The 27,998-nt window shown below is 43.8% G+C and overlaps 1 protein-coding gene across 1 annotated transcript; it reads left to right on the top strand.

The window, feature by feature from the left end:
• Positions 1-124: 124 nt before the first annotated feature.
• On the top strand, positions 125-16,340 carry LOC146189568 (uncharacterized). Its single transcript, XM_084604338.1, has 3 exons — positions 125-317; positions 417-506; positions 14,382-16,340. Exons 1-3 carry the CDS (start codon positions 239-241, stop codon positions 14,480-14,482), a joined length of 270 nt encoding a protein of 89 aa, XP_084460464.1. The 5' UTR covers positions 125-238; the 3' UTR covers positions 14,483-16,340.
• The last annotated feature ends 11,658 nt before the right edge of the window (positions 16,341-27,998 follow it).

Here is a 27,998-nt window from a genome sequence, read left to right as displayed (position 1 = left end):
GTGAAAGAAGGTTGAAAACATGACCCCTTTTCTAACACGTATTTTTGTTTTTAAGGTGCAAATTTTGCAGTAAGAAGGCGTGAATAAAGCGTCAATCCAATCCAAGTGCAGTCGTGCAGTCGCAATGATTGGCAACTCTAACTTTCGAACGATGAAATTTTCTTCCACCGTGATGATCGTTCAACTCGTTTAATTTACGACTGCTGATCATTATCTTTCATTCATCGTGAGAGCAAGGATGGCTGTACGTGCTGCGGGTGAAGACATTCGCAAAGTCTTGTTCAAGGAAAAGCCTCAGTATGTCATCGGCACTGTCGGTAAGCCGCATCTAATTGCCATCTGTGATTATTACTCTTCTGTCAGGCTTGGCTCGTAAAAGACCCCCCCCCCCTCCTTTGTTTTTGTCTTTCGCACAGGGCTGCTGAAAGCGTCCGACCACATGTCAACGAAGGCATCCATAAAATTTGAACACGACGTCGAGGTCAGTGTGAGCTCTCAAGAGAAAGGTACGATAAATCTCCCGTGTTGCTTTCGCATGCGCTGTTTTCCTGTGGTAAGATATTATATGCCGCATTGTAAACGTTTCTCTCTCCTTGTAATATAGAGTATCTCTTATCTTTTATATCTCTATTGCAACAACCGTGCTCATGAAAAGGATGCAATAGTGTGCGCAGCCGACTGATGCATAATACGTCTTTTACGAGGAATACGGCAGGTTATTGGCAGTAAGAAGTGCGCTCGAGCGCGCGCGCGCGCGTGTGTGTGTCTACATTAGAGTAACGAACAGTCCCCTGTTGATGCAAATAATCACATTAATCACATTCAGGAAGCTTGGATGGATTTCATCGCAACATGCTGTACTCGGGGACAGCTTTTTTGTGACTATGCAACTGAGGCTAGTGTGGCAGAGGCTTTGTTACACATAGTTTTTCTCTGGCCTCAGTTACAGTTTCGGTTTCAGTTCTGCTTTTGCACTGAATTAGTCTGGGAGAAAAAAAAAATTGCTAAGAACGCGCCTCGTTATATTTGAGCCTTGAAGGTGAAGGCCATATAGGAGTTGAGGTTGCACTGCAACCGTGAGCTTTGCAATGTGTGGTAGGGTGTCTTTGACTGCATCATGGAATGCTGCCTGCTAAGATGTAAGAATCACTCGGAAGGATCATCTGGGGATTTGCTTCTATTGATCAGTATACCTAGAGCATTCGATGAGAAAAAAAAAAAGCTATTGTCATTAAGGGCATGTATGTTATATGCCTGAGATGAAAATTTGTTCACTTTCGTTTACAACTAAAATAAGGATTTTAATAGATTACAGATGTGTGCAAATAGAACTGAATGCTTTGCGGGCTGCCACATTTAGAAAAAGGTTTCCAAAAGAATCAGGTTGAGCGTCAAGATTAAAAATAACTTTATTCTATTCCACGTGTGCAGTCATGTGACGTCCACGTCACTCCCGCTCTTAGGAACCCCTATAGTATCTATAGGGGTTCCTATAGGCTACATACTATAGTCTCTATAGTATCCCCCACCACTATTTTTTTTTTTTGGAAGATGCACATCAAAACTGTCATGCCCAAACAGAAACTGTTCACAGTCTCAGTGCATACACACTCACGAATAGACAAAGTCTGGGTTCAGTTGTTTCCTCACAACTCAGCTAGACCTGGTTGTTTGTTGCTTGTCATCTGTTTCTTGGCACAGATGAATGCAGGGGCTGTGTTTCCGACGATGAATGCGGTGGTTCCTCAATTCATTCTGTCACTGATGGTTCCTCAATTCTTTCTGCCATTGATGGTGTTTGACTCGTGTGATACACTGGGTGTAACAGGGGTCTCTTGAGGCTCTATTAGTGCTTTTTTGAGTGGAAGCGCACTCATGTGCCTTCTGTTTCACCAAAACACCCTGCTTTCTGGCTAAACCTTGGTTCAAGGAGGGTGGTGATGACTGTTGCATCGGATTCGAGATCTTGAATCCAGACTTGTTGACCAGGCCCTAGTTGCTGTTGTTTCCAAGCTGCATGACTTGTCATGGTGCTGTTTCTGCCTTTGCCTGTTGTCAGCACCTCTTGAAAGCCATTCCTGCAGGTTCAGTGTTTCTGGCTCAAGTTGGTCTAGACAGCAAGGTATACGGGATTGTAACCTTCTACCCATTAGGAACTGTGCAATGCAGTAACCCGTGGGTCCGGGTGGGCTTCTGTAGTTCAGCAAGGCGGAATACGGGGTTTGTGCCTTGTTAAGCATGGCCTTGACTGTTCTTACACCTCTTTTCATCTCTCCATTTGATTGTGCATAATGAGGGCTAGGAGTGATCTGACTGAACTCTTAAGCTGCAAAACGGTAGTACTCTGAGCATGTAAATTGGGGACCATCTTCACTGACCACTGTGGAGGGTACACCATGCCTAGAAAAGAACTCTTGTTGCTCAGTTTTTCTTACTACACTTGTACCTCTGTCCAAGAGTCAGAGCTCAGTATACTTGAGAAATTGAGAAATAGTCAATGATCAACAAGTATGTATGTTTTTGCCACTGAAAGAGGTCTACTGCAACTTTCTGCCATGGAAGTTCTGGCCTGTTTGGAGGTATCATTGGTTCTGAAAACTGTGTTTGGAACATTGCACTAACTGCACTGCTTTTTGCCACTTCTACAAGTGCACTGGTCACTCCTGTGCACCAAATATATTCTCTGGCCCTTGCACATCTTACAAACATTGCACTAACTGCACTGCTTTTTGCCACTTCTACAAGTGCACTGGTCACTCCTGTCCACCAAATATATTCTCTGGCCTTTGCACATCTTACTATGCCTTCATGGATGCACTGAAACATCTCCCTTTGAAGGTTTTTCAGAATGACAGTTCGGTTTGCCATCCACAGCAGTACACTACACAAAGTCAGTGAACCCCGTAATGACCAAAATGGTTTCGACGTGTGGCCGCCTCCACTCCACTGTGTTTAACAATGCTTGGCACACAGGATCTTTTTCCTGTTCTCAACGCAGCCTTGTCAACACACCATCTGAAGCTGGTAGGCATCGCATGGCACCCACAACAAAAGCTGAAACTTTCCTCTCTGTAGGCAACTGCTGGGGAGATGAGTCCTTCGCTGTTGAAGGACATTGCGACAACATGTCGACTGTTGTGATGCTCTTGCCTAGTACATAGGAGAGGCTGTAACAGTACCTCATTAGGTGCATCCTTCTCTGCTCACCAGGTTAAAGCTAGCGTCTTTTCTTCTCTCTGAGCATACGTTTGCTCTACCTTCGGTATGGAACAAGAGGCATAACCCACTGCTCTTTGTTCTCCTGTTATCTGGTCCTTGAGCAAGACTGTTCCCGACCCAAATGATGATGTGTCAGCAGCGACTGTTGTTGATGAAGGGTTGTACCTTGCTAAGCAGGTAGGGGAATCTGGTGCTTGCTTGACTTCTTGAAATGCCTTCTCCGGTTTAGGGTCCCAGACCCATTTCTTGTCTTTTTGGAGAAGCCCTTTTAATAGTGATGTCAGTTCTGCAAGACTAGGGACAAACCTTGCAACATGGCTAAGCATGCCCAAGATTGAACAGACTTCTTTCACGTTTTCTGGTCCACAAAGGCTTTGGATTGCTTCTACCATCACAGGATCCATATGAACACCCTCAGTGTATAATACCACGCACAGAAAAGCTATCTTATTCATAGCAAACTTTCATTTCTTGTAGCTTAGTGTCGCTCCTGCTTCTGGCAGCCAATGAAATTTCTCCAGTCATTCATTATCTGTCTTTTTGTCTGGAACATGAACAAAAATGCCATTCATATAGTAGTTGGCAACAGCTGGAAGCCCATCCAGAATTTGAGAGAACTTGCTCTGAAATATCTCTGGAGCTGAAGTAATGCCAAGTGGGCGTCTGCAGTAGCGCAAGTGTCCAAACAGTGTGGTGAATGTTGTTAGTTCCTGGCCTTCTGGTTCAAGCTGAATCTGGTAAATAGAAGACCGAGTTGGCATTTTGTTTAAAGAACACTGTGGTATCTCCTATGCTTCCCAGCACTTCGTCCGTAGTTGTCAAAACACTTCATTCTTATAAATTTATACTGGTGTGTCAAGTCAGCACATGCGTGTACATCGTCTGATGGTTTCTGGACTGGCACTGTGGGATTGCACAAGATGATTGGCTTTTCTACCTGTGAATTAGGCCTTGATTCTTCATGTTTAGAGCTCCTTCTTACTTGCTCCTCATGGAATCCTTCTCGGGACCAGAACAGCATACGATACCGCATCATCAGTCATGCAGATGATTTGTTCACTGATATGCAGCGGATACTGGAAAAAAGCTGCTTATATCTCATACTTTACTCCTCCGCTGCGATGGTCTTGATGAAATGATCAATATTATGCGTCCGCTCTGCCGGCAGTCGAAGCAGAAGAGTCTGAAGGTTGGTGACCATGTACAATATCTCTTGAGAGCACTTTCTTTTCCATTTGATTTGGGCTTTGAACCTTCCTAGATTGTACAGCGCAGCATCGTTCAGTTGTCGCAGGTCCAATATCTTTTCTAGATGTGGTGGCATGCTTGGTAATGAGTCACCGACAACTGTTGCTTCGGTACCCTCGTCCACCTTGGCTCGCAAAAAGCAGCCGTTGATCGCAACCTCCACGAAGTGTGCCGATTCTTGCTTAGCTTGCTTCATCGCGTTCATGAATCTGCTGTTCTCGCTGGCTCTTCGCTCTTGAACGGCATCCAGAAACTTGTCGCTTTCGTCGACAGTCAGCTCGTTCAACCCTGCCGACGACTTCTTTGTGCAACAGGTGATCTCGAAGTGTCCCTTTGTGTGACAAAAATAACACTTCTTCTCTGGCTATCCTGAACGCTAGTGAACCTCGCGGCCACAGAAGTTGCATGTTTAGTGCTTTGTGCCAAACCTTCGACTCGATGATGTCTTACTTAGAGGCCCCTTGTTTGCTCTGGCTCGCTGCGGCCTTCTCCCTTTAACCGTGTCGATGCTTGGTGTTTCGGTTTGTGATTTGAGTTCGTCTTGCTGCCTTTTCATTGTCCTAGTTGTTGTGGCTCCTGAAATTGCCATGGCCATAGTGAGTTTTGGGTCCATTTCATGTGCCTCAGAAAGCCACTTCTTAGGCAGGTCCACAAGAAGTCTCTTGCGCACCAATCATTCTTTCAAGTTGCCAAATCCACAGTGACTTGCCGGTTCATGCAGTACTGTAGCAAACTCGTTGACTGTTTCTCCCACCTCTTGTTTGTGGCAATCGAAATGAGCGCTTTCATATACTATGCTGTTTGTGTACACGTAGTATGCCTGGAGCTTAGCTTGCCTTGAAGGTCTCGAGTTCTGCATCTGTGGCATTAAAAGACCACAAGATTTCTCATGCTTTTCGACCCATGGTATAAAGCAGTGTCCTTACTTGGGCTTTTCCATTTTTTTCTCAGAGAGAGCCTAAAATGTAGCTCAAGAAGTCCTCGAACTCTTCAATCTATGCTGGCCAGTTACTGGGGTTTGTTAAGTCAAAGGGCTGCAGAGGGTTAAGGTCAAGTCCGTGTTTTCTTTCTTCAGTGCCCTTCTGGTTACGCTGCTAGGCCTCACCGAGTAGGAGCCCAACTTCTGACACCAGGTCAAGTTGAGTGTCTAGATCAAGAATGGTTTTATTCTATTCCATGCGTAGCGTCACGCCCACATCACTCCCACTCATGGGAGCCCCTAGTGTGTAGCCTACTATGTATTACAGAAACTTCATGAAATTGAAGCTCTTTTGATCAAAGTACTCCACCGCAATGAGGCATGTGCACCATCAAATTAATTGTACTAGGATCTGCTCCATCCTCTTCACACCTGAAGGTGTTATGATCATATCAAGCCAGCTGAAACTAAGAGTTGCACCATCAGTTTCGCATATTGAGGTTTGTGGAAATACGCGCTCGTTTGCCCTTCCTTATGGCCGCAGCTCTTTCGGATAAACATTGAAATAGCTGTTGTTCAATTAGCAAGTGTATAAGAAGCTTGCACAAAGCGATGCATTCTCAGTAGTCCTTCATCTTGTCATCCTTGGCAGTAGACGACACAGCCACCACACGTGCTATGCAGCCGCATTTATGTATTCACATAATGCTTGCAGACGGTGCAGGCAGAGTAGTGTACAGTGCTGTGGTGGGCTGTAACAGTCCTATCCAAAGCAAAGCGCAGAAACAGAAGACTGGACAGCCCGACTGCAGGTTCTCCAGGATTCAAAAAATATACCTGCGCGAGTGCGAAAAGTTAAGGAGCTCATTGAACGGTGCTGACACGGACAGCTCACGTGAACCCAGTAGATGCAAGATTGACATCAATGCAGACAAGTGCCGAACCAGTGCTCAGAACTAGAAATTTATGAATGTCGACGGGTGGCCATAAGTCCAAACCCATGGTGCAGGTGTAGCATGAACGAGTCCACGCCTCACCGCTTAGTGAGCGTAAGCTCTACTATTCGGGGTGCAGTTTTGGATTTCACTTCAGTGGGACCAAATGACCTTGACCTAATTAAGTTTAGATGTCCACCGAAAAGTGAGGTAGATACTGCACCTTCATTTCCCCAAAAACTTCCTTTGACAAAAGTACAAAATAATTCAAAAGTATAAAATAATTGTGGACTTTTCTGAAAAAGTGGCATTAAAAACGTCATGTTTGTTCTGAAGGCGAAGCTTAACCATCCCTCTAATTCAGACTGTCCAGCCTTGTACAACCGTGCTAAACTATGCAAAACCATGCTTAACAGAACATTTACTTGTATGACTAGGATCAAGTCATGCTTAAACCCCAGCATTTTTTTTTTTCATAGTGCACTCGATCTTTCAGGCAGAGCTTTGACACATACATTCTTGAGGAATCTGTGGACACCTGGCACGGATGTAGAGGCAGCGCATGAGTAACCACATGTTGGTTGGTGGACCGTCAAAGATAACAAGGCACTCAGCCAATTCACTGAAACCTGGCTGCGCTGCGTCGTCTGCTGCCAAGGACAAGATGGCGGACTACTCAGAATGCATCACTCCACTACTATACAGCAGCCGATTTCATTTTTATGTCAGCCATCACTGCCTCTGCAAGCGACTTTTTTGCATGTTGTGTTTGCATGCGTCGACGCTTGTTGCATTGGTTTGCAAGTGAGTGAGACTGCATGTGGTTTCAGGTTTTAATGTTTCAGCAGCAAATGAAGTCTTAAAAGATGAAAAATAACACTCTGATCTGAAGGGAAACATTATAATCTAATTAATGGCTCGCAAATTTCTGCTTTTGTATTGCGACTAAGACGGCAGTAGTACGCTACCTTCTTCAATGGTGCTGTATGTACGCTCATTCTGTTAAGCAGCTGGTCATTTTGTTGCTAAAGTGCATCGAAGTTATATTTAAATAAGATTAATTAGGTGTGATTAGCTAGGCCATGAGTTCTAGACAAGGTCAATAATAGCATTTTTGTAACAGGGACAGATGCTGTATGTACTGCATAATCAATTGTAAGCTACAGACCTCAAATCTGAAAAAAGAAAAAGGAGAATTGTTTTACAAGTGTTGAAAAATTTTTTTTAAATAGATGCTTATTTTGTCTGTAGCTATTAGAAGGTGAATTGCAGTCATTGTGCCAGAAAAATGTATATAAAGTAATGAGCAATCATGCTTTGGTACATTAAATAACTAGGTACTGCATACACTTTCTTGCCTATAAAATTTGCTAAATTGTATTAAACTTCATTTCATTTGCAGACTGTATAAGACATCCAAGAAAGAACCTTACTGCATAGTGGGGATAAGCGATTTGCATATCTACAGACTGCTATCAAAAGAAAGATAAAACCTTTGCAGCAGTCCTTTGTTCTTTCATGCAAAGTTGCCCATCTACAAGATGTCAAAGATTTGAGTAAAGACCCTATACTCGTTGATGAGAGCACTGCGACACTGGAAACCAATGAATGGGCATAGGAAGACCTGCTGAAATGTCATACATTATGGAGTACAGGAACAGAAATGCTGACTGCTCATTCACCAGAGCTACGGGCCTTGGCCTTAACCCCGTCCTTTTATTGCCAAATGCCTGTAATTATGCTCGTGCTGTCTGACGTCTGCCACAGCTAAAGGCATTGCCCAAATGGTACTAGAGCAATGATGCGGCAGCTGCTTTCGCATAAGAAACCCTGGCTGCACTGGAAATTAAAGCCATTCAAGATGTAAGCACATGCTGTCCGACACTGCATAACTTGGTTGTTGACAAAATGGATGGGAAGTGGAAGAAGACGCATTGGTTCCAATGGTTGTGGCAGTTGAAATTTTAGGAGAGCAAAGAAGCAGCTTTGTTGTATGGGCTCCCTCTCCAGCTCATGAAAAAGGGAGGGCACCTGTGGCAAAAAAATTTCATGGTGCATCAGCAAATTTAACCACGTTGCATACCCTTGGCTGCCAAGTGATTCTCAGAGAACTGCATGCATCTTTTCTGCATCCAGTTACTGATAACTTGTTTTTGCTCTGCTTGATGCGTGTCACATGCTCAAGCTCCTGCGCCACATACTTCATGATAAAAACATTATAGCATATGGAGGTGAAGGAGTAAGTGGAAGCATATTGGGGACTTATATTAGGTTCAGTATACAGAACGACTATACTTGGCTGATAAAGTGAGCCGGTCATGTGTTAATCGAAGCCGAACGGTGAAAGTATTCCTTGCTGTGTGTATGTACGTGAAGCATTAGTTGTACGCGGCATAAAAAAAATTTATGCTTCACTATGCGTCTGAAACAGAAAAGTTGACGAGATATGTCAATGACACATTCAGCAGTCTGGACTCACAGCACCTGAGCTAATGTGGGTGAAAGAAGCCGGTAACTGTTCAAAACTTTATTGCAATTGCATACCTGCAAAATCCTAAGTCCTAAATTTAAGGAATGCGAGGTAGTAGAAATTATCTGGAGTTCTTCACTATAGCGGCCCTCATAGTCTGAGTCGCTTTGAGATATTAAAACTGTAAACTTTCTCGTCACTCAGCATCCACAGGCCGAAAGGTAAAGACAGAAACAAGCGGAAAAATGGTTTTATTGAGTTAATTATTGGCATCGAAAGTGATAACTGCTCTACATGGCCACTTAAGAAGAGGCCGTCAGCAGTTAGCGTACCTTCTGGGAATAAAACTAAGTTGAGGCCGTCTCTAATTATTCCTTGCTGCCATTCATTCTTTCAGGATGTGTTGTGACAATTTTACAGCAAAACAGGCTACTGCAGCATGCATAGGCTGCTGCAGCATACATGTGCCTAATTATCTCGCCGGGGTGGCGCAGTGGTTACGGTGCTCGACTACTGTGTCCAAGGAAGCGGGATCGAATCCCGGCCTCGGCGGCTGCGTTTCGATGGGGGCGAAACGAAGTGGCGTCCGTGTGCTGTGCGATGTCAGTGCACGTTGAAGAACCCCAGGTGGTCGAAATTTCCGGAGTCCTCCACTACGGCGTCTCTCATAGCCTGAGTCGCTTTGGGACGTTAAACCCCACAAACCAACCAATATGTGCCTAATCATCCAGAATGGAATCAGGATTATTACACTACTGGGAACTGCCTTTCATTAGAACATATGCAAATTCCCTGTGAGAGTTCAACAGCAAAGCTTTCTTCATCCGATGTGATGAAATTAAGCACCGCCAGAAGTAGCCTTGCCAAAAGTGAAGCACCTTGAAGTACACAAAATTTTTTTGAAGTACAAGCTTATTGCACAGTTTTAGGGAGAATTTCGGAGGTTAACGACGCTTTTATTGCCTGCATTGCTGCATTTCTTGGTCACTCACAGAACTGCATCCAGTGCTTTCAGTGTGCTTCAGCAGTGACTAGGCCAGGCCCATCATACATTCTGCACTTGTTTGTAAAACGACTCATCTGGTGGGTTAACCTATCCCTGTATAGGTGTTTTAACAATCTGCAGGGAAACAGAAACACAGTTATACAGGGCTCTTGTAAATGTTTGTCTGCCATCACAAGGATTTGCCACACAAGTTTAGGGCTACATTGATCACCTTGATTGACAGAGACCTATTCAGGGGTTTAGATGAGTACAGGCTCGGACAGCTCTGTTCGCAAGAGCCACTCATCCCATTTAGTTTAGGACGATCGTGTGGAAGTACCTAGATGTTAAAATGCCATCTTGCCAGGTCAGTAACAAAAAGCTACATTGAAAAAGGGTTCTACAGAAACACACAAAGTTAGATCACTTCAAGAGCTATTAATGTGCTTTTGTCACTTATTAAATTCACAGTGCACTGCTGCAAGAACAGTACCTTTTGTTTAGCTTGGGAATTTTTTGCCTTTTAAAGATGCTTTTACTGCTTCACTAATGGTGCTTGGGTGTGGACATCCAGCATGTGTTTGATGAAATGGGGAACTTGGGAGAATAGTGAAAAAAGAAAAAAAGAAACACGTCTAGGGACGGATCTCTTTCGAACCCTACACCGCAGTATCTGCTTGAAGAGTGCCTGGCGCATCTCACAAGATCCCGTTTCTCTGGAGGGCAAACTCTGGCCCATCGTTCTCTGTTACCACAGAGCTTTGAAAGCTATGGGCCGGCCCCCAATACAGGCCATGAGGGGGCCTCTGGGCACACAACCTGCACTTGCACCTGGCCACGGTGCTAGTTCCTGTGGTGCTGCTCTTTGATGCAATCTGGAAGACAAATGCTCTTTCTTGAAAGTTGGCTTCCTGGCCTAACAACAGCGGGCAATGCTTGATGGTTAAAGCAACTTTTCTTTTCAGAAAAGTGTGCTATCATCTGAGCAGCAGTAGCCTACAAGTTACAGATCTCGCTGTTTGTGATGAGGATATTTCAATCGGTAAAGTGCCATACGACAAAACTGAGAAATGACACATATGAAAATATTTATTCAAACAAGCATGCTGTTATACATACAGTGGCAGATTTGAACACACAGTTGGTAGCAGAACTGGGAAATGGCGCAAACGAAATTATCTAGCGCAAGTAACTCACAGCAAAACTTGCAGAAAAACATAACTAATTGTAGCTAGCACATCGGGGCTTGCATTGAGCGTAATAAAAACTTTTTTTTTAATCATTACAGGCCAGTGATGACCTGGTGGCTCCTTTCTTACTTGTACCACAAATCGAGGGTTCATGGCAGGCTGGCATACATTCTTGTTTTTGGTATGAGCTTGTAAAATACCTCTCTCATCACGTCAGTAAAACCTGAAAGCTTGAGACTGCGACCTCCTTGGCGCACATATGACCAAAGCGAGACTGAGCATGTACATCGATAAAGGCGCTACAAGCTCAGATGGCTTACTAGGAAGGACCCCATTTTCAAGAGAGTGAAAGTAGAGGCTTCAAGGGAGGATATCTTGTCAAGGTTGATCTAGTCCTTCTTCAGTTTTTCTTCCTCCATGAAATGAATAATTTTCGAGCCGCCTGTTCAAAAATGGATTGTTTATATCACTGAAGGCCTGTGTGGATGTAAATTTGCTACTAATCACCAGCCTGCATGACATACATTTTCAGAACACAAGCATATTGCGGAAGTCTACGGGTATACGGCAAGAATCTGTGGCGAGTGTAGTCCGGCTATGCTGTGCCTGATTGCCAACTGACAACGTAACCAAAGGGTTGAGCACTTGTGCTTGGCTAGAGCGAGGTCAGCGCGAGCTTGGCTGCATAGCCTTGGGCTACCACGGTCGAGTGGGGATAGAAGCAGTCCACGGAGATGTTGCGTGGTCACCTTTTGAGCGCAGAAAAGGGCAAGGTTGCCTTCGAGGCTTGCCTGCACCATTTGGATGACACAGGATGGTAGACACTGCATGTGTCTACCTCAGAATTGTCTGAGCGCAGTGGACATGCTACATGCTGTGGTGCAGGTCTTATTTTGGTGTTTTCTGCATCAACATGGTCTGGCTAAGACATTCAGTCTGACCACACTCTAGAAGGAGAAAAGCCTGATTGCCATCATCGTCATCAGCGCAGCATGGTATACTAAGGCTGTAGCACTTATTACTAATGGTGCATTAGCTAATATCATAGTGTAATCTTGGTGTGGCAATAAATTTAACAGTCCTATAATAATACATTCCAGTGCAGGATCTGTGAAGTTTCTGAAGGAGCTATATTTTTCTGTGGAGTGAACCGATGCATTTCAGCTCTGTATGTAGTGTTGCTGCATAGCCACAGAAAGTTGTCCCCGAGTATAAACCCTTTTTACTGCTAGATTTCATGGTTGCCAGAGGCTCTTGCATGCCAACTTCGTTCTCCCCCATCCGCTATTCAAGATTTGTTTTGGTCGCAAATAAGTATAAATTATTGGCAGGTTTTTATATGCGCTTGAAAAAGCTGTTCTACAAAACTTGCCAGCAGCTTGTACTGGGAATTGTCTCGAATTTTACAAAGCCCTTTGACACCCTTAACTGAAACTGACTAATGTGAATATGGGGTACTGTAATATTTATGTAAAGGCCCTTGGTATAATTGATGGTTACTTAACTTGATATTATCGGTGTATTTTGGTGCTAATTTGGTCTCATCTTTTCAACCAGCATCACATAGCACGGCTCAGGGCAATAGTTTAGGGCCTTAGTTATTCAGCATTTACATAAATTGTAGCATGAGATTAGGCAACTCTGTAAAATACATTATCTATGCTGATGGTACCACTTAACAGGGTGAGCAAAGTGAAGGATTGAATAGGAAGGGTGCAAAAACTTCTTTGCTTTGAATGTAAGAGGAAGAATAAAAAGTCCTGCCTTTGTTTTCTTCAACTGACAATTTTGTCGAGATAGTTAGCAGCTTCAAAACCTTAGCTGTAATAATTTCAGAATACATGGGCTGGACCTTACATATAAATACATAATTATAACATGCAGCTAGGTAAGTCTGTAGAATACATCATCTGTGCTGATGGTACCAGTTTGGGCTCCTAGTGAAGGATTGGTTATGAAAGCTGCAAAAACTTTAGCTTTGGTCTGTTAGAGAAAAACAAAAGGATACGAAGCCTAAATAGATCAAAATCACCAATGAAAATTCTTCTAGTAACGCATTATAGTTCTAAAGGACACAGAGCAGTGGTGCCGAATTCCATTTTGCAGCCCTGAGACTCACAAGAAGCATTTTTTTTCCTCACAATTTTTCATATAGCAACCAGCAGCATGTGGTAGCAACAGCCTTGTTCCATTACTGCTGCCGAGCTGCCATTTAACTGGTTCGATGATTTCAGTGGTTCTGAGAAAGGGAGTATAGGTAGCAGCTTTGCGGAAACTACCTAGGAAAAAACAAACTTCCCTCAGAAGATGGTGTATCAGAGGTCGTTGCCGCAAACCGGGCTGCAAGCTGCCGCTAGATATCAGTTCTGGTTATCCCCTGAAGGGAATGCCCATAAAGATAGAAATCAAGTTTCGCGCCTCTGCTGTGATCACATGGCGAAACCGAAACCGCGATAGGGCGGCGGCATTGCCACAGACCGGGCGACACGCTACAGCTAGGAATCACTTCTGTTTATCTTCGCAAGAAGGCAGCGTAATAAATTTCAAGCGCCTCTTGTAAATCCTAGGAGGTGGCAGCCCTTCCCAGTGAGCATGCATCGTCATTAGGACGCGAGATCTCAAACGGAGGATTGAAACTGTACTGGTATAGCAAAAACCTTGCTGGACGGAAAACCGCCGTCATATATTTACGGCAAAAACCCTCAAAGAGTTAATGCCAAATGTGACAAAAACTTCACCTTTCCAACTAAACCCTCTAATGGTTCACATTGTTGCCTCTTGTTGTTCATTCAGTCTTCTTGCTGTCTATATTTACTTTTCTTATGAGTAGACCTATGGTAAACTGCACTCATTTAATTGGTTAGTGCATCTTGCTGAAATTCCATGCTGTGATTGCCAGGTGTTATTTAGCTCGCACGAAGGCAGTCTTGAAAAGAATGTCTGATTGCATCACTGCTCGCAGTCATTTATGGCCCACGAAACTGCCAAATCTCTGTCATTCAAAATCAAAATTTATAACTTTGGTGCGGCATGTAATTTCTAGAGTGCTTTCTTTCCTGAAATCACGTAGAAGTGTCAAAAATCACAAGCTAAGTTTCTTTTGGTTTTTTGTTGCTAATAAGTGGTGAGTGCTAGAAGAACAGATGTTGCCTAGTTTTTTTTTAACATTCCATTTGTAGGAGTACTGTTGAAATGTGTTGAAGTAGCCTGTCTGATATAATGGTTATTCTAGAGGATGACAATGCAGCTGTTATTTTGAGCCATTTTGAGCCAGAACCAGCTCTCAACACCTCCATGCTTGATGAGTAATAATCTTGTGGGGAACAGAGAACTTTAACTTTGCCATGAAAGTAAAAATGAGTGATGATAGTTAAAGGCTTAATATGCATAATTACATTAACTTATTCTGTTTCAGACTTGCACGAGCAGAGGCTGCAGAAACTGCGCACACTCAGCGAGAAACTCAAGGATGACGACTGGAAGTACGAGCCAATTGAAAAGTTAATCGGTGTCTAGAGCCTTTGCAAACAATTCCTTACCGATCATCTAGTGTCTTTGCTGTATCTTCCTCATCCCTTCATCTATCACAGAACTATTGTGGTAATCATGGCTGGTTGTCAGATGCATGTCATATATATATGCGGACAGAAAATTACCTCATGCAAGCTGTAAACTGGAAAACTGAAAAATCAGCTCACCTCCAAGTGGCAGTCATTTAATAAGTATAAGTTGCATTTATTTATGAACCATTATTTTTTGTCTCAGCTAGTAGCCTGGTTGTTGTAAAGTAAGGCGTGTACATTTTTTTTAATTTTGCCTGTAATTTTAGTGTGTTTGAGTTGTACAAGGCGCATGTCTTGTTTCTCCCTTGAATCTTTTTTTTTTTTTTTACCTTGAAATGGAAATATGTGCATTGTGGACCAGCTGCTCATTTTTAAATATGGACATGTCACTCTGGGATACAGTGTTATTAGTCCAATAAAAGGTGAAAAGTTCAGAAATATTCCTCATTTCCTGGAGGCTAGCAAGGCAAATTGTCAGCCTTGGCCAGCTTAAGTGTAAAGACTTGTCTTATATGGGTTTTAACATCCCCAAGTGACATCATCTATGAGAGATGCTGTAGTGGACGACTCCAAATAGTTTCAACCACCTGGAGTTCATTTTGATGTAAAGTCAGGGGTGTAAGCGCTTCTCCACTTCCTCCATTCTACTCCAAACTACCTTTCCTGCTCCATCCTGCTTCAAAACAGAATGTTGCTCCAAATGGCTGCCATGATGTTTTGCTACCGAATGTAGCTAAACACGGGGATGATGGCAGCGCACTGGTGCCAGAGGTGTAACCAGTCTTGCACTGGGCTTAATACAAATAAAATTCTCGAAACCCACGGAATCATGGATCATAATAAATATTTAATCGAAGTAAATTTAATATGGGCCACAAGCGATTGAAGGGAATTGCGAAAAAATGCTCAGTGCATGGGACATAGCACCTCCTTCCAGCCTTTTGAATTGCCAGTGGAGAGAAGTGAGAGGTGCAAGCGAAGCAAGCAGTGTTAACTACCATGACACAGTTAGAAAACTTGTCCGGCTGCAAAAAGTGCACAAGCATTTTTTAATGATTTTGCTTTGAAAACAAGCCGGTACTTCACTATCGGGCAGACTTGTATATAACTCGTTACAAGTTATTGATTGCTTGTAATCAATTGTTTTTATGTCATTTTGTAATTAATCTATTACTTTTCCAAGATGTAACATTTTGGGTAATTCAGTTACGTTTATGTAATTGATTACTGGTAATTAATTACGTTTTTAAACTTAAAAATAAGTAAAAGTGAGTGAACCCGGCACTATAGCACAGCTGCTTTTGAGCAAGTTGCTCCCTTGTACAAGCTAGAGGGATGCAAGGCGGTGAGCATACTGGAAAGCAGCTTTCCTTGTGATTTCATAAAATACGGTCTTCGTCAAGGTTCCATCCTAGGCCTTTTATTACTTCCTATATATATATTAATGATATTGCTATCCCTGTAACTTCCAATATCTTGCACTATGCCCATGACACGAGCGCATTTTTTTCCTCTAGTGTCTACAGCTAACAAATGGCTTGAAGATCTGTCGAGATGGCTTTGTGCCAACCAGGTGATGTTAAATGTTAATAAAATGAAATATATAATTTTTTAGCTGTCAATAAACCAATAAATAAAAATATCACACTTTCGTTCCAATCTATCTGCTTAGAACATGTTTCTATGTATAAGTATTTAGGTGTTCTATTTCATGAAAACCTCCGCTGGTCTTGCCATGTAGACTTTGTATCCAGCAAAACTGCCCGATACATAGGTATACTGAATAAATTTCACCCGCTGCTCCAAATGCACTTGAGGAAGCAACTATATTTTTCCACTGTCTAGTCTTGTGTTCAGTTTTGCCTGTTGGTATGGGGAGTAGGTACAAAAACCAACATGGAAAAGATTTATATTTTGCAAAAGAAAGGCCTTCGGTTTATTTGCAGTCTGTCTAGATATGATTTTGTGTCTGCATACTTTAAACTAAGTCACATATTAAGTATTACAGCCTTCTATAAACAACGACTATCTGAATTTATATACCGACAATACAAAATTGACTGTAATGCGTACTGGCTGTAATGCATTTTTAAGTATGTTTATCAACACAGATCTACATTACGTCTTTAGAAATGTGGACTTCTTAAAACCTCGCATAAGGACCGGGTATGGAATGCAGTTAATTCACTGGCAAATCCCTAACCTCTTGAACTATTACCCTGACATATTTTATTCACTTGAACAATCATCCTCCTTGTTTACATTAAAAAAGAATTACGATATACTTTTTGGAACATATGTGACTATTTGTTTCCTATTTCCATTGTGTAATAGCAATTACTGTTCTTGAGACTGTTGATGTATGTTAAAGATTGTATTTTATGTGTTTTGCTCCTGGTTTGTGTTTGTATTACATTCCGACATATGACTGACTATTTTGTGCTGCTCTGTGCCTGCTGCGTTGTGTTGCACGTGTCAGTTGTGGTGCCGAAGGCCCAGTCAGGCGACTTGTACGTCACTTTTAGCCTCAGTCCCGCGGCAAAACTGTATTTTTTGCTACAAACTGCAATAAACAATAAAGGGGAGACACGGCGAAGTGCTAGTGACTGTGCTATTCCAGCAAATGTTATGACTACATGTGCCTGCCTGGCTTGTGCATTGCTCTGTCCACAATTTCAATCTTCGGCTATGTCAGCATATCTGGACGCCATATTTGGATGCAATACATGCATAGCGAATTTGTTTTAATCAAGAAAACCGCATTGTTTTTACTTTATAACATTGAAAGTTGGTAGTTTGGTTAGAAATATATCTTAAATAACCAATATCTGCTATATAATATGTTTAATTAGAAAACTCATTACTGCAAGTTGGGACAATTTTATGGTGTGAGAAATTCTCCTGGCATCCGTTGCGATTCCTCTATGACTAGTGAAGAGCGATGCCAGAAAGTCCACCAGCTGTTAGCCAATGAATTGATTGTCCATGTTATCGTTCCACATCAGAGGCCACATCTGGTGTTCCTGAGATATTGCCTAAAGGCGATTGTTTTCAGCTTTTCTTTGGCCCCACCCACAACTCCTAACCAGAGCGCCAGCTGCAGCGAAGCGTGGCGCTTCTTAGAGGACACTAGCCTCTAAGGATTGCGCAACCACGAGCTGAAGCGCAATGTTTTCATTTGCTATAATACCGCCCTTCCCTCCAGTGCATATATTGAAAGAGTGTTTAGCGTAGCTGCGGACTTCTTCATGAGGAAACGCGGAAAGATTAGCAATAACATGAAAAAACTGCTGTTCTTGAAAATCAACAATGTTTAACGGTATATCACACATTTTGCAATTTGTCTGTCATCTCTGCACAATTGTGTTATATGAATAAACTGTGTGAAGAAAAGTAACGTAAAAGTAATTGATTACTTTTCTGTAATCATTCAGTTACTTTTACCAGGCTGTATTGATGCCTGTAATCACATTTCAGATGGAGTAGTTGTAATTGTAATCGGTTACTTATTTTCTGTAAGGTGTACTAAGTTTGCCATTGGGCCCCTTTATTCATGACAGGCGTGTCAGGCCTACATCAGACAAAAGTATAAGTGTACTTGAAGCATTATGGGGTGGTGTGCTGAAGGTGCCAATGATTAGAAAAGTGAAGTAAAGAAGGTGAATGATAAAAAGGATATGCACAAGACTGAGAGCAGAAATATGCTATATTCATTTGTAAGAATGCAAAGTTCACTGTTGTGTAGTAGTAAAGAGAAATATGAACATCCTGATTCAAGGACGTCATTGTCTTCCAGATGGATTTTCAAACTGGAAAATTTCCAATTGCAATAGACAATGCAATTCATAAGTTCTTATTTGAACTGCATTGTTCTTACTATAATTTGGGACTCCATTCAGGAATACCAGTTCTAAATGGTATTCATTTAGAGCATGGTATACTAATCAAGTGGTTTGGGGCGCTAATAGGAAATAAAAATTAGAATTGGTACTTTACAGATTGACGAATTGGATTTGAAACTGCTGTTGGGAATACCAATCTTTATTGGAGTCTCGAATTGAATATGAAAAGTGTCCATTTGGAACTTGAAAGTACCCAACTGGTATTTGGGCTGCCAATTGTATAACTTATTGGGATTCCAAAATCCAATTGGAATTTCTTCTCGAATTGGTACCATTGAACCAGCTGGAGAACTGTTGGACACAATTGTTCTTTAGCAACTGGTATGTGGGAAAACCACCTGACATATAGGTATAAAACCCCGCTTTAACCAAGCCGTATGAACGTGCCTGTGTGGCCTAGGAGTAGCTCTGGAAGCAAGGGACCCAGAGGATTAGGCTCCCATCACGGTCTGAGGTGACAACTAAAAGCTCATATGTCATGTGATCTCGACGTCACACAACGATGTCACGTGCCAACTACATGGTTGTGTCTGAGCACGGCCGCTCGATGGAAGTGCTATTCCATCAAGCGGCCGTGGTCAGAGTATGCCAGGGGCATGCTCGTGAGTTTTTGCTTAGAATGCCAACACTAGAATTTCTGAGGAACGGGACCATCAATGCTTTCGTATGAAGTCCATTTCATCTTGCCATTCATTCTAGCTTTTCCTTGCCCACTGCCAGTTCTCCCACTTGCCGAACAATGTTTTATGGTACCTAAGTTATCCAATTGTGTAATCTCTGCTGATCACCTGCCCATTATTCATAGAACCTATGCCACTGTCACCCTGCCTGTGGTCCAGCCTACATACTCCTTGCCTAACTTGGCATTAAAGGTGAACCACCAGTACACTACATACTTACCCATTGTTGATTGCCCATATCAAAAATTCTCCACAATCTAGTCATTGTCTGGATCAAGGCAGTAGGCTTGTACCACCTTCAGGTTATTGTTCCTTATATTAAGCATAATTACGGTACCTGGAGCCTTCTAATTCTATAGAATTCCTCTATGTATTTACCAAGAATCCACTCCAGTTTCTCGTTTCTCTGCTAAACCATACGTGCCTGCACTGTACCTATATTTTCATAGCTGTCTTTCCAACCTTGCGCACTACTATAGACTAACTTCAACAGGTAACGTTCTAGCGTTAAGCGTTGCCGGATTGTTTCTAGTGACTGCTTGCCCGGAGCCAGAAATTCTTAACATCCTCTGCGGTGTCAACTAGTCTAACTGCACATTGACCATTTGTCTGCAGCTACTAGGGGCTGAGTACTGGAGATAATTGGAATTTTCATAGGAAGTGGTGGCAGAACACTATGTGCAGCAGGGAAGGGGGGGGGGGGGGGGGGAGGGCAAAATTTTGCTGTGTTCAAGGAATGTGTACTCTGCAAGGAAGTCGCACCCCAGTCCTGGATATGCAGTTCGTAGAAACGCGAGTGTTTTCATGCATACATGGTGGTGAATGGTGTGGCATAGGTATTCGAACTGTGGCCCTCTTGCACGTAAGGTGAATGTGCTACTTCTATGCTAACGTGCCACACTTTCACATGCTTGATTGTTCACTTACTCATCTGCAAAATGGCCCGAGTAGTTCACTGGAAGTTCTGTATACCTCCGGACGAAAATATTCCTTCTGGGAAATATGAGACATGATTAAACAAGAGCTTACAAGAGTAATCTCTGGTTATATGCATTATTCCCTTGACTCGCAGTTCGACCATATCTCACTTGGGTCCCGCTTGCACTGAAAATATGACCAGCATAATATAACGATGCTATATAGATTTTTCCTTCTCTTTGCCATTTTCTGAGGAAAGCAGTGCCTAGCCCAGATATGCTAGGTGAAGTTCAAGGTCACAGAATAGCAGGCAGCGTAATAAGGGAGTAACTCATTGACATCCACTGAAAGGATTGTTTTAATATATCATCTTAATTGTGTCACACTTCTGCGGCCACAGATTAACTCTACATAAAGGTGAGTAGGGCTTTTAATGCTTTTCCATGTAAAGCAGATTTTACGCGATAACACAAGGTTGCCTTGCCACAGAAAAAATGACGTACATGGCGGTGCCAAGTGCAACAATCTTAATTTTGTGATGCCAAACCAACCGTTCAGCAGTGTACCTCAGTCTGTCAACTCCCGTAAACCTCTGATCTCCAAATGCACACATTCCTGGGTAGTTGTTGAAGAGCAATGCTGAAGAACAGTGGCTGCAAATGTGGCGGCAAACGGGGCCTTGAATGAAAGTCTGCGTTCTCAGTCAAAAGAGACTGTTGGAACCAATTGGAATAATTTGGTTTTCCAACTGGAACCAATTGTGTTTTCCGACACTTAACCCATTGCAGCCAATGGGTGAGACCAACTGCACACAATTGGGTCCAATGGGTCATGCCAACTGCGTGCAAGGGTCTAACAGGATATACCAATGGGCCACACCCATTGCACACTATGGGTCCAATTGGACATAGGACAAAAGGAAGACTGAATGACGATTTGCGTGTTTACTATAGTGGCAACTGATAATTACATGTTTGATGGAAATGGAGTACAGGCAAGCGCACATCTCACACAAAAACAATGCACAGTTGCATAGTAACATATATATTACATGAGATCATGCACCAGCAAACACTTTTGCTCCTGCTTATATACATCCTACTCTCATGCTGGGACCAGTGACTCTTGCCATTTGAGTGTAGTTATTTTTAATTTTGTTTGCAGCAATAATGCAGATGAATTTAGTTTAACAGGTTAAGCTGCTCATAGTTATTATGAACAGAATATTGTATTTGCTTTATTTGTGAAATATGTGAATGTTCCCATGGATCTACTCAGTGCAGTTGGACAGACCAATTGGACTCAATTGGTAAGAACGATTGGATGCAATGGGGTTGACCAATTGGGCTATGCAGTTGGCAAAGATTCGTCGAACTGAGTATTCATTTGGAACATGAACTTATTAGAACTATAGTTACGTACAAATGGCGCTCTGTAGAGTTTGTGCAAGCAGCAGATCCAATTGACCAATCCAACTGCAACCAATTTGAAATTAGAATTTCAAATGGAACCAACTGAAGTATCCAACTGCAGCCAATTTGAAATTAGAATTTCAAATGGAACCAACTGAACTATCCATTTGGAATGTGACTTCCAAATGGACTTTCCAATGGGTTCCTGGTGGAATAGTAATTCCAGTTGGAACCCATTGGGGATTTGGAAGATTCTAATAGGAGCCTATTGAGTCCTATTGGTACCAATTGAGATTTAGATTGGTTCCACTGTTTTTTTTTTTTTTTTGCTGGGTTGGAATGCAAGACACCAACAGCTTTGGGGGCTGCATCGCGATGTGGCCGTGGTTCCACAGCAGGCCCCACTCTTTTGGCTCATCACTAGCAAAGACACCTATGAATCTACATTTTCCCGTCCATCCTGCTGCTCTTAAAGAAACTCGAATAGATGGTGGCGGTATTCTGTATTCCGGTTGGGGTGCCTATGGATGGTTGAAAGGGGGTGCAAGTTTTACACTGTTTCCGGAACTGGAATGCGCCAACTCAAAACTTTCCCCCTGCATCCACGCCTATCATTGGGAGTCGTCCTCTGATTATTCCGGAAAAACTGTGGTGGTCCACTTAAATAATCACGACAAAATGCGGCAGCCATATTGTCTGAATGTCATGATTGCCTGCTTAAGCGTGTTACGCTATGCTGTTATGTGAATAGGGTCCATAAGTCCCATTGTACGTGGCCCAGCGGGAACCATGACAGCATGGCTTGTGGTATACACGTCGGAGCATTTGGCGATGCGTGGATTGCAGAAAAGCGCTGGTATTCGCTATGTTCCTGGTTCGTGAACACGTCAGTGCAAATTAGGCCTTCTCTACTAGTCTAGAGCTGAGTTCCAGTTAAAACTTATGACGGCAGACAAAGGACAAAGAACTCAAGAAAGGGCCTGTAATGGTGTACCATGTGCCTGCACAGGTGTCCACAAGAGCTTTCGGAACAGGAAAGCTAGAAGACATTATTTGGTGCACATAGAAAGGGACCTATCAGCGTCGCCAGGCTAGTTCCTTCAGGCAGCGAAAGGATTGTCTATTTAGGAGCTTCCGTCTTTTGAAAGCATGTAATGGCCTGCTGCAGATACGGCAATGGCGACAATCACAAATGCAAACCGTAGACTAGGAGAGCATTGGTAAAAGGAAACAATGCAGGTCCACAGTTGAATATATAGGCACAAATACACATGCACACACACAGTGAGTGAAAATAACTCCCCGGTCTATACATAAACCTCTACAGTGTCGGGCGTCGATGGGAAGTTCTATCCTGCAAGCAGGTAAACAATAAATGTTCAAAAAACCAGAAATAAAAAAAACATCGCGAGGGAAGAATAATTTCGAAATATTGCTTCGTGCAGATGGCTGTTCTCGCTGATATATAGTTTCGTTTTGCAGACACCGGTCGAACAAACGGCATTTACAGTTCATGTCGCATTGTGACGTGCAGTGGATGAGTGGGCTATCTAGGTCATCATTTTGTCGTCTTTTCTATTACAGGATTCTCACCACATAATTGGACTACTCTTGGAACACATGCTATCAATACAAGTCGATAATCCACAGGTACAAAAGCGTTCACAACTCTTGCATGCCAGTCAAAAAGTGTCGAAATAATATTCGGCCCTGACTGTTCAGATCCGTGGCGCAAGATGCAGACTACGGCTCAGACGCCGTTCAGACAAAAAGGCATTGCGGGGTGGAGACGCCACTGGCGGCCGGTGCTTCGCAGCCGAAAGCGCTGCCGAAACCGGAGCTGTTCATAGCCAGGTTGCATATCGATCTCGACGTCGTCGGCTCTTCGTCACAGAAGTGGCTGCAGTAGCTGACGTAGAAAGTTTGCGCGTCGTTCATCGCCTGCAGGGACTTGAGGCGTAGCGGCGACGAGTCGGCGAGGGCGGCCCTTTGCATGGCAGTCATCGCGACATTCAGGGCCAACAGGTCGGCAGCGGCGCGGCGCTCGTGCGGGTCCTGCGAGGCTATCGACCCGCATGTGCTGCCCTGTGAAAAATGGTCGATGCGCATACGTCGCAAAAAGCGATTGATGAAAACACCGATGTAATGTATGCTTACTTCAAACACAGAAAACTCGCCAAATCCAGAGACAAGCAGTGCTTTCTTGCTCTATGCTGACAGGCAAGCACTCACAAAATTTCTTAAGGCAGTTTGAAATTTTCATACGTGGACTCGGAAACTTGAACGAAACTCATAAGGGAAACCGACCGGCTGTGAGGCGTATCGAATCCATCGGAACATTGCTCATAAAAACACATCAAATACTCATGAGGAGATATGAATGGGGCGAAATGCAACAACTATAAGAGAAAAAAAAATCAAAGACGTTTCGTTGTTTGGTCGTGGAGCTTAACAACGCGACACACGCAGAAAAATGATCAGAAACAGAACAGGCTTCAAAACTATCACGTGACGCTGCGCCCAGAGCTGCTCTCCATGCGGCAATGCGATGCATCGATCAGATGAGATGCTTCGATGATTCTATACGTATGATATACCCACAGGATTCTGCTTCCACCAGGACAGTGGTCGTCCGGCATAGTCCAGCGTCCGTCCGCGCTCGTCTATGAATCGTAGCAGCTGGCGGGCTAGTTGAAAACCCAGACCCGCGTACGTCATGGCCCGTGACCCGCGACGATGGTACGAAGGCGGGAACAGGGCGGCCATACCAAGGCGCATCACATTCAGCGAGTAGAGGTATAATACTCGTCTGTGCTGCCACCGGTACCTGTACATTCATGGTTCCAACCAAATTATGTGCGGCCATGCAGCTCTGTGTACTGTTTGTCATAAAAACCGCGGAGAAAATGGTTCACGTGGTTTCATTTCAAACCTGCCAGCCTGACTCACAATAGGTGGGTTATTGTCGCTTTATTGCACGTCGTAAGCATTCCGCCTGGATGCGATCAAAAATACTAAAACTAATCGTTCGTTGGGAGCGCCGTCAGAAACAATATCGGCTCGATCGGTGCCTATACCCCCAGCCCACCGGGAACTACTCCGCCGTTACGCCTTCCATTGGTTCAAAGTACAAACAAGAACAGCAATCTTTTCCCAAATCTTATCGCACCTATATGCAAACACTTCTTACAGCCGGCCACCTTCCTTCGCAGTATGTGGACGTTTGCACAACACAACGCGGACAATTCAACCAACATGAATGCGTGGGACTCCCTTCTGCGTTCCACCGAGCTGCAGGCCCAACAGCGCAAGTTCTTTTCACGCGCATTGAAGGCCGCAGAGGCCCAAGGGATACCTTCCCTAAGCAGTGTAGGCAGTCTTTGCTGGATCCCCTATTTTTGGGAGTAAATGAAGAGTCTATCATCAGTATCATTCACAGAAGCACGTGCCATACCTTGCCAGCATGAGGCTCTCGTGGTACCGGTTGCTAAGCGCCGCTCTGAGTGCCTTGCGCGAGTTCAGCCAGGCGGCGAAGAAGGATTCACTCTCCAGCGGGAACTGGCTGTAAAGCAGGTCGAAAACCTGCGCAAAAGGTGTTTATTGTCATGGCTGCAGGCAGCTCGCACCCAATTGACAATGGTTGTGGCAGAGTCAAGCTTACTTCAGTATGATGCCACAGTAATAACGTATAAGACGCATCTTACAACGGCGGGCTACTGGAACTTTTGTTCGCCTGCAATTAACTTGGCTCTATTACCTCGCCACTTCCAGTCTAGACAGTGCTGGTATGGTGCTGGCGCCTGGTAGTAAGCACTCGAGCAACAGCAGTTGTGCGTCTCAGCCATATATCATAACAGCAATCATCGCCACCGCCACTAGCAGCCTCAGAAAGACCACTGGAGCAACATCAGTAATCTTGTACTGCCTTTCTCGTGTCATCACTCCCACCGGACACGTATCTATTCACTATCTGTAACACTCAGTGTAGTTTAAAGGGACAATTAGGCACCGACAAAAGAATTTTCTTCTGCTACGACGAGGGTGGTGTAGTTCAGGATACAGATGTTATGGGAGCATGGGAAACATGGTTCAAGAGGAAGCAGAAACGATAGGCGTACAAAGTTAGCCTTCCAACATGGAGGAAGGAAACAACTTAGGCGAGGCCCTTGCCATTGCCAATGCATTGAAGAAAGTGTGGCGGAAGTGACGTCAAAATTTAGGGTTAGCCAAGTCGGACCATAAGTAACGGCATCGCTGTTGCTATGAAAACTCGGGCCACTAGCAACAGCGTTGTTAAGGGCCCGAGGTACGTGAGCGTTGCGGAGATATAAAATGCGAAGGGTAAAGAAGGAGGAGAGACATTGCAGCGTCCGGTCACGGCGCGGCCGCACCGGCTTCAAAAAAGCGACGTCAGGGCTTCTCCTAAGTTCTTTCCTTCCTCCATGTCTTCCAATGTTGTTGTTGTTTTTTTTTAAATAAAGATATCATTACACAAAAAAAAATTGATATGTGTTATATGCTGCTAGGCGGACAAAGGCTGTGAGGATAATTGTCATCGTAATATCAGCATATTGAACTAAATGCAATAAACTTTTCACTGAAATTCACATGCGTGTTTAAGGCTTAACGTCCCAAAGCAATTCAGGCTATAAGGGGCACCGTTGTGGAGGTTCCGGAAGTTTCAACCATCTGGGGTTTAACGTGCACTAACATTGCGTAGCACACAAGCGCCCAGCTTTTCGCCTCCATTGAAAAGCGGCCGTCGGGGCCGGGATTCGATCCCGCATCATTAAACACAGAAGCGTTAACCATTGCACCACCGCGGCGGGGTTTTGGGCCGCGCTTTAACGTGCATGTTTATTTTGAAAACTTGCATATGATGACTAGTTACATACGATGGCTATTCTGTTTCGTTGAACTTTAGTTATGCGCCTATGTCCAGAGGTATGCGTGTTAAAAAATGGAATCCGTCCAATTATACATACGAGACAGCGGCACTCGGCAGGAACCTCCTCCCTAATGTGACGTGAATGTCGCATATAGCGCTTCGCAAAATGCGCGGACTACGCACCCTAATGCGGAATACGAGACGATGACATTTTGTTATTGGCCAGCGTTTTCATTCTTGGCCCGCGAAAACAACGAATTATTGTGCAGACAGAGTGGTGTGAGGGATCTTTTTTACCCAAATGATCGGTTATGTCATCGAGAGCGAAGCGTTGTCACCATTGGCTGTAAATACACATTCTTGTCAGGCAAAGCCCCATACGCAACGTCGAACCGGTAAGGAGCTTGCTGCCGTGTACTACGGTCTCGCTTGCTTAAACGCATACCTACGACACTACGCGTTACTGAAATTCTACGAAATATTGTTACGGATGGGATGGGTTTATTCACAGGTGATGGGGGATGAACTGGAGGCAGAGCAGGTAGCCAGGTCAATGCTCTTCGCACTTCGTCAGCCTCCTCTTCTAACTATACGGTCACTTTCACTTCGTTCACACCAGTCGCTGCGCAGCGCGTGAATATGTATCAGATGCCACAATCTTTAACATGCAGGCTCTGCAGTGAATAAAGTTCATTACTGCATTTAGCTAGAGTTATTTGTTACATTCACAGTTATCCTCACAGTTTGCGCCCGCTCGGTTGCATTTCCTTGTACAAAAATAATGTTCATTGTATCTGTTTTAAAATCCTGAACGTCTAACTTCGAAATCTTTGCGGCAATATTCTGTCAATAAGCTTCCATTCAGATCGCTTCGTGGCCTTTGAAAAACATAACTTCTTGCGTTGGTCTGCAACAGGCATTGCATCAATGTTTTACAATGCGAAAGTATCGCATTATACAAGCTAAGCGTCGTCTAGAAGTGGTTGAAAGAAACCTGGTGACCTCACAGTCCGCGGGATCGAATCCCGGCTGCGGCGGCCGCTTTTCGATGAAAGGGAAAAGCAAGTCACCCTCATGCTGTGCAGTGTTAGTGCACGAATCCTAGGTAGTCGAAATTTCCGGAGACTCCACAATGGCGTCTCCCATAGCCTGAGTCGCTTTGGTACGAAAGAAAGCAAGCAAATGTGGCAGTTTCAAACATCCCGGTTTCGTACATGACAACAAGAAATTGTTTGGAGGAAACTACAAACGAACTCCTTCCCCAACCCTGCGGTTTACTCACACATATTTCCGGACAGCATAAGCTCATCATGCACTAAGTGCGGAGAGAAAGCCGACCTTAATCCTGTGGGATTACTCAGAGGACCCGCCTCCCAAGACTCTCATAGAAGCTCCCTCACTTGAATCCTGGGAGGAAGTGCTGCATAACGCGAGCCCCGATATACAATTGAGCGCCGTAAACCGCGCTGAAGAAGTCGCCGCAAGCCACCAGCTAACGTGACTCTTCCACTAAGACCCAGTAAAACTACTCCCGACAATAAAGTTTTCTCTCTCTCTCTCAAACCTCCCGGAACGTTCACCTTAGGTGTGATATCTAGCGTGAAGTATAAGAGACCTAAGTGTAACATGTCATGCGAATTAAAGGCCGCTGCATATCTCGTCATTAAAC

The sequence above is a fragment of the Amblyomma maculatum genome, chromosome 5 (genome assembly GCF_055883805.1).
Source record: "Amblyomma maculatum isolate TAMU_Amacu chromosome 5, ASM5588380v1, whole genome shotgun sequence".
NCBI lineage: Eukaryota > Metazoa > Arthropoda > Arachnida > Ixodida > Ixodidae > Amblyomma > Amblyomma maculatum.
This window is presented reverse-complemented; position numbering and strand designations above follow the sequence as displayed.

Excerpts from the sequence above, each read along its gene's own strand:
- LOC146189568 (XM_084604338.1), top strand. The coding sequence starts at position 239 with ATGGCTGTACGTGCTGCGGGTGAAGACATTCGCAAAGTCTTGTTCAAG. Across the intron at positions 318-416 it reads GTATGTCATCGGCACTGTCG|GGCTGCTGAAAGCGTCCGAC; the intron begins GTAAGCCGCATC and ends TCTTTCGCACAG. Across the intron at positions 507-14,381 it reads TGTGAGCTCTCAAGAGAAAG|ACTTGCACGAGCAGAGGCTG; the intron begins GTACGATAAATC and ends ATTCTGTTTCAG.